The sequence below is a fragment of the Pseudomyrmex gracilis genome, unplaced genomic scaffold (assembly GCF_002006095.1).
Source record: "Pseudomyrmex gracilis isolate BER0280 unplaced genomic scaffold, ASM200609v1 scaffold_17, whole genome shotgun sequence".
NCBI lineage: Eukaryota > Metazoa > Arthropoda > Insecta > Hymenoptera > Formicidae > Pseudomyrmex > Pseudomyrmex gracilis.
In genome coordinates this window covers 377,313-391,505 of record NW_018020601.1, presented here as the reverse complement: position 1 = coordinate 391,505, position 14,193 = coordinate 377,313, and the positions used below count along the sequence as shown (strand labels likewise).

Below are 14,193 nucleotides of genomic sequence, written 5' to 3'. Positions count from 1 at the left end.
TTTTTTTTTTTTTTTTGTTTTTTGTTTGTTTTTTTTTTATCGAGTATAACAGTTCGTGTAACGAAGAAAAAATTGACTAGACGACTGTCTAACCGGCGCAATTCCCACAACGAACCCTCGCCGTCCACTAATTGCGGCTATAGCCATCGGACTGTTCTTTTCTAATCGGCGTTTTACAGCTGTTCAATTTCTACGCGTGTCTACAAATCGTGAGAAAACAAGTGGATATGCTCCCTTTCGATCGTTTTTTTTTTGTTTAACTCCCTTTTTAAAGCTCCGGTTTTTTTTTCATAATGGCATTTAAGTCTGACGAGCACATAAATGCGCGCATATACGCACACGCACACACACGCACGCACGCACGCACGCGCACACCCACTCCTCTATGCACACGCTCAAACTACCGAGCGAGTGTGAATATATGTACAGGATGTCCCACGACCGGCGGTAAAATCTTCAAAAGCATAACACGATTCTCTTTAAGAAAAATAAAATGACCGCGGTAATTTAATCGTCACCACTTATTCGCATCCGTCGTGTCTTCGTCTTAACACGAAGTGAATGCAAAATGTGACGTAAGCGGCTCTAATTAGATTAGCAAACAATTTGCGCAAAACGTTATCCAAGGAAGTTCTCGTAAATATTGAATAGCAAAATATAGTGGATAATTATATCTACGATGTAACTTTTTCTACACACATTTTCGTTTTTTCTGATAATAAACGTCAGTTAAAACTCGTCGGGGAAAAATAAATGAAAAATCGTTAATTATAAAAAAACACACAGACGAGAGCAATTTCTGAAATAGAGTGGAATAAACTGGAGAATTGGTTTTTGTTTTGGTTTTAATGTTGTAGAAAATTAGTTCGTTCTTCCTTGTCAAGCGACAATCGCTCTTAAGTTGATTTAGTTTCTACCTCCAGTGAGGACGTTCTGTTTAGGTGTGTATGTATATAATATACAAACGTGTGTACTAGGCATATACATTACCACAATCCGGAAGTTTAAGTGTATATCGACTAACAACTATAACACGCGAAACTACCTTAAATAATGTATCTTATCCTTTGGTGGTGGCGATTTTTTTTTTTTACAAACCAGAATGTGAAAATTGCACATGTGTTTACTTTTTTTTTTTTTATATATTTGTAACACATCGATCGTTGTATCGAATCGTTGTACTAGCATAATAATAATAATAATAATAATGCGCTACTACAGAGATAAATAATAAATAATAAATAATAAATAATAAATAATAATAATAATAATAATAGAGAATAATAATATCTCGATTGTAATGCTCTACGACTAGATAATATCATTGATCACAATGATATACACGAGACAGGTTGCCAAGAGATATCAATCTCATATTAATATCACATACGTGTGTATATATATATATATATATATGTATATATATAATACAAAACATTGCAACAAAAAAGTTCACTTATCAATCTGTGATATATAATAAATGTAAAAATAGCTCAAAACTTTAGCTTCATATTTTAAGCAAAATTGATGTACTATACTATTGTAGTATGTATGACGTCAATCAATCAATCGATCAATCAATCAATCAATCAATCGCACACACGCACACACGCACACGCTGTTTCAGTATCTCGGCAACCTGTTTTTAATAATAAATACACGAACAAATTGACGCTTGCGAAATATATATGACTATAATCATGATCCATCGAGAGAAAGTAACAATACTCTCACTACGCATTGGTACAAAAAGAAGCGCAGAACAAAGAATATGGCATAAACGAACAATACAATAAGCAGTACGTAGAGAAACGAAATAATTAAAGAAATTATGAGACTTATACGTGGAGTCAAGCGAGTGGCGCGCAATATTGCGGATTTTTTTTCTCTTTTTTTGTTTTACTTGCGTGTTATATTTCGAATAAATTAGTATTGCTTAATCATTTAATATTGCTTATAGGGTCGTATATTTTATATGTATATATGCGTTAATAGCAGCGTGCGGCGTATTTATTTTATTATTATTATTGGCGAGTGCCGCGCAAGATGGAAGTAAAAAATCGAACGAAGCTCCATTGCGTGTCAAGCAATTGCCGATCGATCCTAAAGATCGATCCGGTGATCGAACGAGCTACGCGAAAAATATTTTCTTCGTTTTTTGTTTCTCTTTGCAACTTTTGGCGGCGAGGTTCTCTCTACTGTACATGCAAAATACGTTCTTCGTTAATAATGATCGTTGATCGCAAAAACAAAAAAAAAACAATTAGGCGGATCGCCCGCATGCTCGTCGGCCGTTTATGCATTTTTTTGGAATATTAAATTTATTATTGTTTGTTTTAGCTAGGCGACTGAAGCGCAGGTCCACACCCTCTCTATCGCGTTTTTTTATTGCATTTCCGAGTTGGCGGAACAGGAACAAATTATTTAAAAAAAAGAAAAAAGAACACATAATTGAGCGTCCCGCAATTTGCTTTATTCCGGAGATATTAAAATTCTATTGAGAAATTAGTATTCATCGAGAATTGCATAGTTATGACGTAATTGCGACGATGATCTAATTACGAAAGAGTGCAAGTTTATTCTGGCAACATAATTTAATATGTAGACCTACATCTGATGCATATTCATCGCGCAGGCGTGATTAATGATTTTTTCGTAAACGTGATTAAGTATTGAATGTGACATAATTAACAATTAGAATATACCACGCGGAATATTCATTATACAAATATTGTTAATTAATGTCAGTAAGAACGAAAATCGTAATTATGCAAATAATCCACGCAGGAAGATTTTTAATAAAGCGTTGTAACGTGTCAAAAATATTAAAAAAAAAAAAAAAACATTAATCTTTTAAAACATTAAAAGAACATTAAGAAAAATAATACCTTTTTTTTAATTTAAAAAATCTCTAGTTTGTAATATTTAATATTGATTCTCCAACTTGTCAATCTCTCCGCAAAGATCTAAACAAGATGATTAGAGAGGGTGTGGATTTTTTTTGGGGGGGGGCGATCGTTCTCCACATGCCTAAGCATATACTTATCGGTTTTGCTTCGAAACTTCGTTAAACTTCGATGTTTGCCTCTATATATATTAATTATATAATTCGTTGTGTCGAAACATTGCTTTGACCGTACGTGTCGTCGTATCGTTTTTTCTTTCATATTGCTTCTATAAAATATTGTGTATAACAATGGTTTTTTATGCGCCTATTAATCGAATTTTGCTCTAAGTATGTATCTGTATGTGTGTACATGTGTGTGTCTGTGTATGTACGTGTATATGAATCCGTTTATGCGACACCTAGTTCGTAACCGGTCGATCCGCGCGAGAGAACCGTTTCCGCGACACTTCCAGCGGTCATTTTCCGCTGTCGATTCGATATCGCGATTATCGCTCGCTTCGCTGATTGAAATGTGCACGTTGCCGGTTACGCGCGGCGCGTAAATCGCATAATCGCGCGAGACACGCACGTGTGCATCGACGATTTCGATTCGAGATAAATAAATAGAAATAAAAACACAAGAAGATAACACGAGACAAAGGTCATTTTTGTCTCTCATTGTGTGCCTTCGAAATTTGCAAAAATACTCGTTCGATTTTTTTGATACTTTATTCAACGACGATTGCTTATCGGGTAACTATACGTAGTCGTTGGTGTGTAACATATTTAATACTGTCACCTAATTATGTCATTATTATTTACGACATAATTATTTAAATGAAATAATTAATTAGTAGTTGAAAAACTTTTGTCAAAACTAGTGCTAGTTCGAAGATTTAGCGCGTAAGCCGCTGATCAAAAGATTAGCGGGTATTATTTAAATGCGAATTATCATACTAATTAGATAATATCTCAACACGTATTATTCGCTAATTTTCTCCACTAATATCGCAATTTTGTACATCAAAAATTTCTAAGAAATGATATCCATATATCTAATAATAATAAAAAAAACACCTCTACAATATAAGAACATGTAAAAGGCGTGCGCGCGCGCGCGCGCGCGCACACACACACACACGCTCGATACTTTTCTTTCTAAAATCTCAAAAAATAAAATTTGATCCCGTTACTGTAGTTAAAAATTAATTAGCAAAGCCACAATTTTGTCGCCACTGTATCTGTAAAATGCTGACGCGTCGCGGTATATAATTTATCTATCGTATCTGCGATCAATGCTCCATAAGAGCCCAATTATAGAGCAAAGTGATTAATTATAAATTACTTCCGCGCGCACAGTCGTCGATTACACCTGCGCATCTCGGTGATCGGCCTCGATCGTTGATCACGTTGAGCGCGTGACGAAAGGATCGAGGCCGCGCCGTGATCGAGATTGAACGAACGCGGTTCGAAAAAACCGCGATTACGGATCCGTCATCCGAAATCACGCGGATCCCGTGAAATCTTTTTGCCTTACTCTTTTTTTTTTTTTTTTTTTTAATTTAGGCAGCTAAGTATTCATAAATAATGTCTTCGTAACGAGCTCGCGGACTAGAATCGTACGCGCTAGTAAATATATATATATATATACTATGTATATAATAATAATAATAATATATATAATATAATAATATAATATCATATAATGTAATAGGTATATATATATAATCGACTAGAGTGACTAGACTCTGCAGTGTGGACGTCATCGTTCGACGTGTTTCTGTTTTACGACTTAACATTACTGGACGTTTTTATTAATGTTAGACATTATTAATAGACTCACGCTCTCCCTCTCTTTTGCTCCCTTGCTTTCCTTCTAACACTCTCTAACTCGTCTCGCTTTCTGGTTCACTCATCGCTTCCTTTTTCTCTTTCGCTCGTTCTCGTTCTCTCTTTCTCTCTCCCTTTCTTTCTCTCTCACTCTCTCTTTCTCTCTTTCTCTCTCTCTCTCTCTCTCTCTCACTCTCTTCCTCTCTAGCTCTCGTTTCTGTCTCTACTGGCACTTTTCTACTTAAAATCTACGGCAAACCTTATATCCTCTCCTTCGCTCTTCGTACCCTCGCGCCTCTTCGCGATCGAGCGGCGATCACGGGGCACCGCTAGCTCTCTCTCGATTCTTCAATATTCTTGACGTCGTGGTTCTTTTTCTCGAAGCGCTGCTACAAGCCTCGATTGGTGTTCTGTTGCTGTTGCGCGGTATTGTTAGCGGCATGTTGCGGCTGTTGTTGTTGTTGTTGTTGTTGCTGCTGCTGCATCTCCTCGTCACGTAGACACGCCGATTCCAGATGTTTGTTCAGATAGGACTTGAGGGCAAAGGTTTTGTGGCACCTCGAGCACTCGTAGTTCTTGTCGGCCGAGTGCGTCTGCATGTGCGCTCGTAGATTCGAACGATCGGCGAACGCTTTGCCGCAGTGGGCGCATCCGTAGGGTTTCTCGCCGGTGTGGCTACGCAAGTGACCCTGAAGCAGCCACGGCCGCGAGAACATTTTGCCGCAGACGCCGCAGCTGTGGGCGAGCTTGTGCGTGAGCACGTGCATCGCCAGGGCGGGCATGCTGACGTACGCCTTGCCGCAGTGGATGCACTTCTTGGCCGATTGCGAGTCCAGGCTGCGATGCGTCTGCTTGTGCCGCGACAGATTCGACGACGTGGCATATTGCTTGCCGCACTCCGTGCACGTAAACTTGGGCCTGTCCGGCTGGGCCGCCTCCTTGTCGGGCACAGCGGCACCGTTAGCGCCGCAGCGCCGTTTCGATCGACCGTCAGACACGAAGAAGGCCTCGTAGGTATAGGCGACAGTCTTGTTGCCAGTGCTGGTGCTGTTGAAGGGTGGACAAAATTATGGCTATTCTCAAACGGTAAACTCTTCGAGAGACTTTTGGAGACTTCTTACAAACTATACAATATAAAACTTTTGTGTACCTTCAACCCTCCCCGTATTTCCCATCCCTTTTTGCAAGTTTCTGTTTTATGGTTTTACAAGTTTTTCGTTATATACTCTTAACTCAGATACACATTTGTACAATAGCTACAATTTGCGAGTTACTGTTCTATTCTCTCTCTTTTTCTTTCTCTTTCTGCGAGTTATCGAAGCGTGAGACTCACCTGTCCCTGCCGACGTTGCAGTTTCCGCCGGTGGCCTCTGCTGTTGCCGGCGACTGTGGTTGCGGCGGCGTTTGCTCCTGCTGGCGTAGTTGATTGGTCTGCGAGCTGGGCACCGGCACAAGCACGGAGACAGGTATCGACTGCGTTCCCGCCGTCGGCGCCGTCGGTTGAAGTTGCTGCTGTTGTTGTTGTTGTTGTTGTTGTTGCTGCGTAGGTTCAGGTGCGTCCGGCGCTGTGGCAGCGGGCGGTGGAGGTGGCGGCGGCGGCGGCGGCGGTGGGGGTGGCGGCGAGAGGGTGTGAATAAAAACGGAATGCGTAGGCGCGGCGGGAGACGCACTGAGATCCAAGATGGCCTGCGCGGCCGACAGATCTTCTTCGGCGGACGTGCGGATCTCCGAGATCGATTGGAGACTGTAAGGACGGTAGATGTCCTTCTTTTTCGGCGGTAACGACAACGCCGTGCCGGTGCTGGTGAAGGACATCGAGAGGCTCTTGCGCGGCGGTAGACATAGCGACGGAGCGACGGACGACGACGACGGCGGCGGCGACGATGACGACGATGTTGACGATGACGGGCTTGTGTCAGCTGTGACCGTCGCCTGATGCGATGACGCTTGTTGCAGACCTGATCCGTTCAGCACCGAAACCGATACTTCCTGTTGTACGAGCGGAGGTGGCGGAGACGGCTCTACCGGACGCGCCAGCTCCGCTGCAGAGCGTAACGTCGCGTACTTAGGCGGTTCTTCGTGATTGATCCACGCCTCGTGCGTATAGCCTGAAAAAAAAGAAACAAAAAAGAGAGATAATAAGACGTACAGTTAATTAGTTTAGGCACTTGAAACATTTTATTTCTATAATTTTGTTTCACAATTTCAAGATTATTATACCGAATGTTCATTAAAAATTATTATTATTATTGTTTCGTTATTATTTCGTTGTCTCGTCATCTCGAAAAAAAAATTTATTTTATATCTCTTTTGTTTTGAAACAGGAGAGCAAGTTTCATTATTGAATTCGATATCCCTAAATTACTTAGTGATTTAAAAAAACCAAGTACCCCGAATTAACGACGTGTTTCGAATAATTCGAATAATTTCAAATAGTCCGGAATATATCTATCTATTGGTTTATCTAGTTGTTTAGTGTTTACATCTCTGTTACTTCACAATTTGTTGACAAAAACTATTAGAAAATGCAAGTTTTCTTTGTTACTTGCAATGACAGATCATCGAATGTGTAATAATCGCTCGAGAATCTTTTTGATATGAAACACTCGTAATGCAACGTCGAAAGGGCAGCGAAGGGTTACGCTTACGTGCGCGTATATAACATCTCATTCGTTCTCGGCGGCATGAATATTTGAGTCTCTGAATCACTCACGAGTTGCGTGGCCGTTTCATTTCCTGTGCGCCAGCTGTTTCCACCATATACGGTCATTAGCGAGTATGAAGGGGATGAAAAAAAAGTCGAGTGCACAGGAGAAGGTGCGCAAGTGGTGGTAGCGCGGCACGTGAACACAGTGGCGAAGGGAGGACGGAAGGGGAGTGTATAATAACGGCGGTGTGTATATCTGTTGCGCGCCGCTCGCTGTTGCGCAGGGTGGTCCAGGAATGAAGGGTGAAACTCGCGCCGTTGTTCATCCGGGCGGGGATGAAAACCGGGAAAAATTCAGACGAAACGCAAACAGCGCTTCGTATCTAACGGCGTATTCTTTTAAACACTCTCATTCCCAGTGCCGTTATACGCGGGTACGTATTTTTATTAAACCTATCTTAATTAAAATACCAGCCACATCAAGGATCTTCCATTTTTCGGATGTCCAAAGCTTTTTTTTTTTTTCGCAATAAGCTGGTCTATTCGAGGGTAGCGTGCGTTAACATTAAAGAAATTGAAGCAAACTTGGAGTAAAATTTTAATATTTTTCCGTTATAGAGAGTCTACGATTTTTATGTTCTTATAGACTGATTAAAATCTAAATTAATTTTATTTTGATGTGATACGAATTTGTGACTCTGGAAGTTTGCGTTATTGAAAACTTTATTTTTTAATTTAATTGTGTAGTTCTTAATGTGTATAAATGTCTCTTTAGCTTTTTATAACGTTATTGAAAAGAATAAATAAATATCATGAAAAAAATACCATTCTCAAAGAGAGCAAATATAAAAAAGATAAATTTGTAATGTAAATAAAAAATCTTGAAATGTTTGTTTGTTTTTTTTTTTTTTTTTTTTTTTTTTTAGGAATACGGAAAGAGAGTGGCATATTTGCATTTGTCGGATCGTTTTAAGTCATCGCAATTTGCGATTCAGCACATTCAAATGTTATCTCGTTATTAGTTATTGATGCCGTTTAAACCCCCGTTCGTGTTTCTTTTATTGTTCCTGACAATGCAGCGAAGCACGCAACGAACGACTTTCGACGTTTTGCGCCGTGAAATCGATACGCGTGCTCGTCCAGCGAGTTACGTAACGCGAAAGTCTATGCCATATAATGTAAGCAATGAGAACACTGTACGCAACGAGCAATTAATGAAATCCACTATCTCTGCTTTACATCACATACAGTGATCGGCGGTCGGTGGTATAAGTCGATTTTCTTAGAGATTAGAGAAATTTTATATAATCGGAAAAGTTAACTTTCTTTGTTGCGAAAAAAAATATAATAAGTTTTTACACAAACTCAAGTTTTAAAAACTTAACCTCGTATTTTTTCAGAGTTTTTTCATTGACGTTAAAAATCTTAATAATCTTTCATACTCAAGTTACGTAATTCTGTTAGAAAAAATCTATTTAAAAAAACCCGAGATCTCTTAAATCCTTGAGGCGTTATTTGTGTAAAAAAAAAAAAACGCTGTCTTAAATGCAATTAAAATCTCCGCATGTTCTGACATTTAAATCGAAAGTTGTTTCAGTTTTTGATGTAGAGTCACGTGCATCGAACGCGTTTCTTGCCAAACAGTTGCTTGCTTCAGCGCAACACGCTATTTTTTCCCCTAGACAGGTGAACGCGCGAGGGTCCTAGGGGAAGGCGGAATTGCGATAAATCAGAAAAGTGTGCTGCGCGAGCGATCGATCAGCTGGCGTATATCTATTATTGGCTGAAATAAAAGGGAAGTCAACACAGAGGTAAAGGAGAGCGGCCGTGTCTGCAAGTGCATTTCATCAACGGCAGAAGGAGCGCAGTTGTGCCATGGGCTGGGGGGATGGAGAGGATGAAGGAGGGTCGTGTGAGGACGGAGGGGGGAATCAATAACGGCGAATGAACGCTCCGCACGCGCTCCCACGAGTCCGTTGATTCTAGGCCCTTTTAAAAAGACGATAAAAATCTTCTTTGCGATTAACGTAAACGTCGAGGTTTTTTGCTGGTATTTCGAGAAAAACTGAAAAACGCGCGCACAGAGAAAGAAAGGATAATTATTTTAATATGTATCATAATATGTGACACACACCCACACACACACACACACACACACTACCGAAAACTGATAGATCGCTTTATAGTAACTTGTTAGTTAATCGACAAGTGTTTTACAACACTACGATATAATTACTGATCATGTGGTTATAAAAATATGACAACAAATATAAATAGACTGAAAAATGCATTGTATATTTATAAAACATATAAGAAGATAAAGAAAAAAATAGGGTTTCTTTCTTAAGCAAAGAAAAAGAATAGGGTTTCCTCTTCGAGCAAAGAATAAGTTCTGCTTTTATTAGACCGAAAAGCTTAGCTTAACCCGAAGTAGCTGCCAAATTACATTTATATCGATTGATGACGTATTGCTATCTCGATATCTGAGAGACGCACCATTTTGAAATTAAAAGATGATAAAATCATTATTACGGAGCGGGGTGTAAAGTGACATGGATTATCTATTAGACTTCTAGGTGGATTCTATATCTACATTATCTATCACAGATTACAGATATAGCCCATAAAGCATATTTATGTACCTTGAATGAACATTCCGCACATTCTTGTAGGTTTATCGCCTCTGATTTTTATCGACCCTGTGAGCGCAAAACAAAAACAGCAAGTATAAATAATTATACTTGAGCTATCAAATCATCTAATTAAAAAAAAAAAAAAAAAAAAAAACCAGTATTCTCTTAAGTCTGTCGAGAAATTTCCGTGTCTTTTGAGATCCAATGTCTAATAATATTTATCCGACAGCAAATCTATTTAATGACAACTAAAGATATAAATCTGACGTTAAATCGGACGTATATTTTAAATAGATAACAAAATCTTGTATTTAATTTATATGTAATTTTCTTACTAAAAATGTTTCACAGAAGAAATTCCGATTAATAATTTTACTTCTGTTATTTTTTATACATTGGAAAAAAAATATTATTAACCACCGTTACACATCATTGTCTTGTAGATGTAAAAATAATGAGACATTGTGTGACATAACGTATTGTTATCGTGTAAGTAAAAAGCAATCAGTAATCGCACGACGAAAGTCAAGGACGAAGAAACCTGTTAATCGACGTATGTACGTCCTTACATTTTTCTTGCATGACCGCAATTTATCATCATCATTTTCTTGAAATTTTAATTTTTACAATGGATAAACATTAGTACAATTTCTTTTCTTTAATAATCTTTTTATATAAATGTATGTGTAGGTAAGTTAATAGTTTGTATACGAACAATAGACTGCTAACGTATTTTTTAGAGATTCGTATTTTGTATATAAAAGAAATATAAAAACGTGTTAAGTGGTAACTAATTAGTTTTAGAAAAATATGTTACGTCAATAAAATTAAACAATTAATTTTTTGAGACAAATTAAGAAAGAGAGATTTACGATAAATGTTATATATATTTTATCTCAAATAATTTCAGATTTAATTTTGCAAATCTTGATTTTAATCGTCACGCGATTTTAATTGTAATGTACATTTTAGCGACGAAGAAAACATTTGTTACATAACGTCATTAGCACCATTACAAGAACACGTGCGCACTCTACTGTCTATAAATATAGCATAACTCAGGACTGAGATAAAAAGAGGTTGTTACCCCGTTCTCTTGATTTTCAAGAATATCTAATACCATATCCAAAAAAAAGCAATTAGCAATTGATTCATGCATGCAGAATTATGCACTCGGAATTTTTGTTGCGTAAATTTGTTGCACTTTACTTGTGCACCTTTATTTGCTTATATGAGTTAATATAAACATTTAAAACATCTTTAAACTTTAAATTCAAAAACCGCTTTTATTTTAACACTTTTTTGTTCATCTTTTAACACTTTTTATAGTTTTGCAAAGAGAAGAAGACTTATAAAAAAAAAAAAAAGTAGAATACTCTTTTCTCTTCTCCTTTGTGAGAAAGAAAATATAATTAAAAATCCTCGTTTAACCTCGTTTAACACGATTGCGTAATTCGCATGAGATTTACGTAAAGAGTTGTTGTGTAAAATAAAATTAAAATATACAAATAAAAACAAAATCAAATTTGGACAGGAAACTGATGCTATTCGACAAACATTTAATAATGTAATTCAGCATTTGATGAATGCGCATTCATCAGCATCTACGTCGCGAAAGCAATTCGACTGTTCTGGATAACAGTGGTTACACAACAACCACCACCGCCGCCGCTGCCGTCGTCGTCGTCAACGCAGTTAGTTTCCTCCCTCTCGGTCTGATGGAGAGCTCAATAAATGCGATAGACGAAATAGCTCTTGCTGCAATAGCTCAGCGATATATCAGGATCATAACTCAATGTTAAGGATGTCGAATGTTCGACCGTGATCGATGATCTACAAACGGGTGTGTCGCCATGTACGCACGTACAGGACACATGGCCGACTTCGCGGACACGGTTTCCCACAGGTCGCAGAAACGCATGTCGCGTAATCGCTCGCGGTGCTACGGCCTCTTTAACGGATTATCTTTCCGCATTCCCAACGGACAATATCATGCTGTAATCATGGTGCGTTTAAGCAGCTACCGCAATCTGTCTATAGCGCACGCGGGCGTCTAATAGGCGGGTGTGTCACCCGTCTGTGTGCTCGACGCATGGCCAGACTTATGGTCGTGTCTACTTGAAGCAGACTGAAAAACCTCGTAAAAGAAAATTGGAAAAAAAAACAAAAAGAAAAAAACCAAAAAATCCAAGCCAAACTTTTCACTTGCAGATCCCAAACACACTGCAAACATTCCCGAAGGAAACCCTTAGGTCTTGGGCGTGGCGCGTCTAACCTACACCCACGAACACTACATCATGTAAAAGGGAATGACTCGTCATGCTATCGCGAAGAAGCGAAATGTTCGTTCCGAAGGTTCGCACTCACCATGATAGTAAAGAGCGCCGGAAGCATTAAGGGGTGGCGGGCTGGGAGCTGTGGCCCCCGCCGTTGGACTGTGGGGACCCCAACAGGTCTGCTGATGGTCAACCTGATGATTATCGACGTCTCCGACTACATCAATCTCCTCGTCTTCCGGCTCATGCCTGTGCGGCCGTTTCTCCATGGCATCCGCGGTCTGATGCAGCGCATGATGTTGCGCCTGCTGTTGCTCCTGAAGGGCGGCCCCGGGTGGCGTCACGTCCTTCTGCTCGTTCTGTTGATCGTCCACGCGAGCCTGCCACTGATTCCATTTCCACTTTTTCGCCATCAGACAGCGTGGCATACTGAAGACGCGACTTTAATTTTGTGCTGCGACCGGTGACACCAGAAGCTGCTATTAACAGTGATGACAGTCGTCGTCCGATCACCAAGGACGACGACTTTGGCCTCCCTGAAGAAATACACCCACGCGGCACACCAACACTGACACGCTCAACACCAACAAACGCGACACCAATCTCACCACCGACGTCGTCACTCCCAACCGCGACTACGGCGCGTCCGTCGCCGTCGTTACTACCTGCTGTGCTTTTTTCACGGACGACGTCGTCGTCGTCGTCGTCGTCGTCTACACGACGTCGACGTCTACGTCGCGCCCGACCGTCGCCCGGCCCGGCCGTCTGTGAGTGCGACCTGTCGAACCGATGGACGTTGGAACCGCCTCCTCGACTGTGTGGCCGCTCGCTGGCCGGCTTCGCCTTCGTCCTACGTGGTACACGCTGGTGTGGGACCTGCAGCCTCGTCATCGGCTCGGCGAGGGCGGCTCCTTAAACGGATGCACCACCGCCACCATGCCAGCCACCAGTAGCTTGCAATCTTGCAGGCTTCGCCAGTGCTTCTTCTTCGTTCGTTCCTTAGAGGATGGTTGATGGTCGAAAGACTCCTATTTGGACTTTTTCTTCCGCGGTTTGTGTATATGAATAAATATGTGTGTGTGTTTTTATATATTATATATATATATATATATATGTATGTGTATTGCGCGTGTGTACGTATGTATACGTGCTTGTATGACTGTGTATGTCTAAGGGGAGGTGACTCTTCCTTGCGTCCCGAAACTTGCCGAGTGGACCGACTGACTGACTGACTGACTGACTGACTGAAGACCGTCCGTCCGTCCGTCCGTCCGTCCGTCCGTTACTCTTTCGGTCGCTCCCTGTCGCGGCTCTCGCCAGTGACAGGGGGTGGCCTCGAATACGACGGCGACGACGGGGTGCGACTGTTTAGTCGGTGGCGCTGCCGCTCCGTCTTACTGTCCCCTCGGACTCTACCCCTTCTCCGCGACTATCGCCACCTCTATCGCGCTCACGAGCTTGTTCTCGTCGCTCGCTGCGGGCTCGACTAGTCAGCAGCACCCCCGGCATCCCTCCGTTGCGGCTCCCCTATCGCGGACAAAATCGAGGGATGGCGCTGCTGCCGTTGCTGCTGCTGCTGCTGCTGCTGCTGCTGCTGATGGTGATGGTCTGCGCGTGGGGTTGCACAGCTACCCCTCGAGAGTGCTGATGTCGGTTCTCGATTCCTGCAGATCGCTCGTTGTGGTTGTGCGTACGTGATACGCGCGCGTGCCATAGAGACGAGCGTGTGTTAGCAATGTCAGTGGCGTAGAATGCGAATTGTTTGCACAGTACCGCAGTCCTTAATCGGCGCATTTTTATCAAAGACCAGATAAATTTTCTACGGAAAAGAAATATTCATTCAGAGATATAATTTAGCTAAGTTAGAACTTGACGTGAAATTTATTAGAATTGAAAAAAAAAAAAAAATTTCCGCGACTT

General features: G+C 40.8%; 1 protein-coding gene across 1 annotated transcript; it reads right to left on the bottom strand.

The window, feature by feature from the left end:
• Positions 1–4,876: 4,876 nt before the first annotated feature.
• On the bottom strand, positions 4,877–12,970 carry LOC109864122 (zinc finger and BTB domain-containing protein 7B-like). Its single transcript, XM_020445038.1, has 3 exons — positions 12,365–12,970; positions 6,051–6,825; positions 4,877–5,764 (listed from the first exon to the last, which is right to left on the bottom strand). Exons 1-3 carry the CDS (start codon positions 12,699–12,701, stop codon positions 5,107–5,109), a joined length of 1,770 nt encoding a protein of 589 aa, XP_020300627.1. The 5' UTR covers positions 12,702–12,970; the 3' UTR covers positions 4,877–5,106.
• Between the last annotated feature and the right edge of the window lie 1,223 nt (positions 12,971–14,193).

Coding starts and splice junctions, on each gene's coding strand:
- LOC109864122 (XM_020445038.1), bottom strand. CDS start 12,701: ATGCCACGCTGTCTGATGGCGAAAAAGTGGAAATGGAATCAGTGGCAG. Junction 6,826..12,364: donor CGGCGCTCTTTACTATCATG/GTGAGTGCGAAC, acceptor CTTTTTTTTCAG/GCTATACGCACGAGGCGTGG. Junction 5,765..6,050: donor TGCAACGTCGGCAGGGACAG/GTGAGTCTCACG, acceptor ACCCTTCAACAG/CACCAGCACTGGCAACAAGA.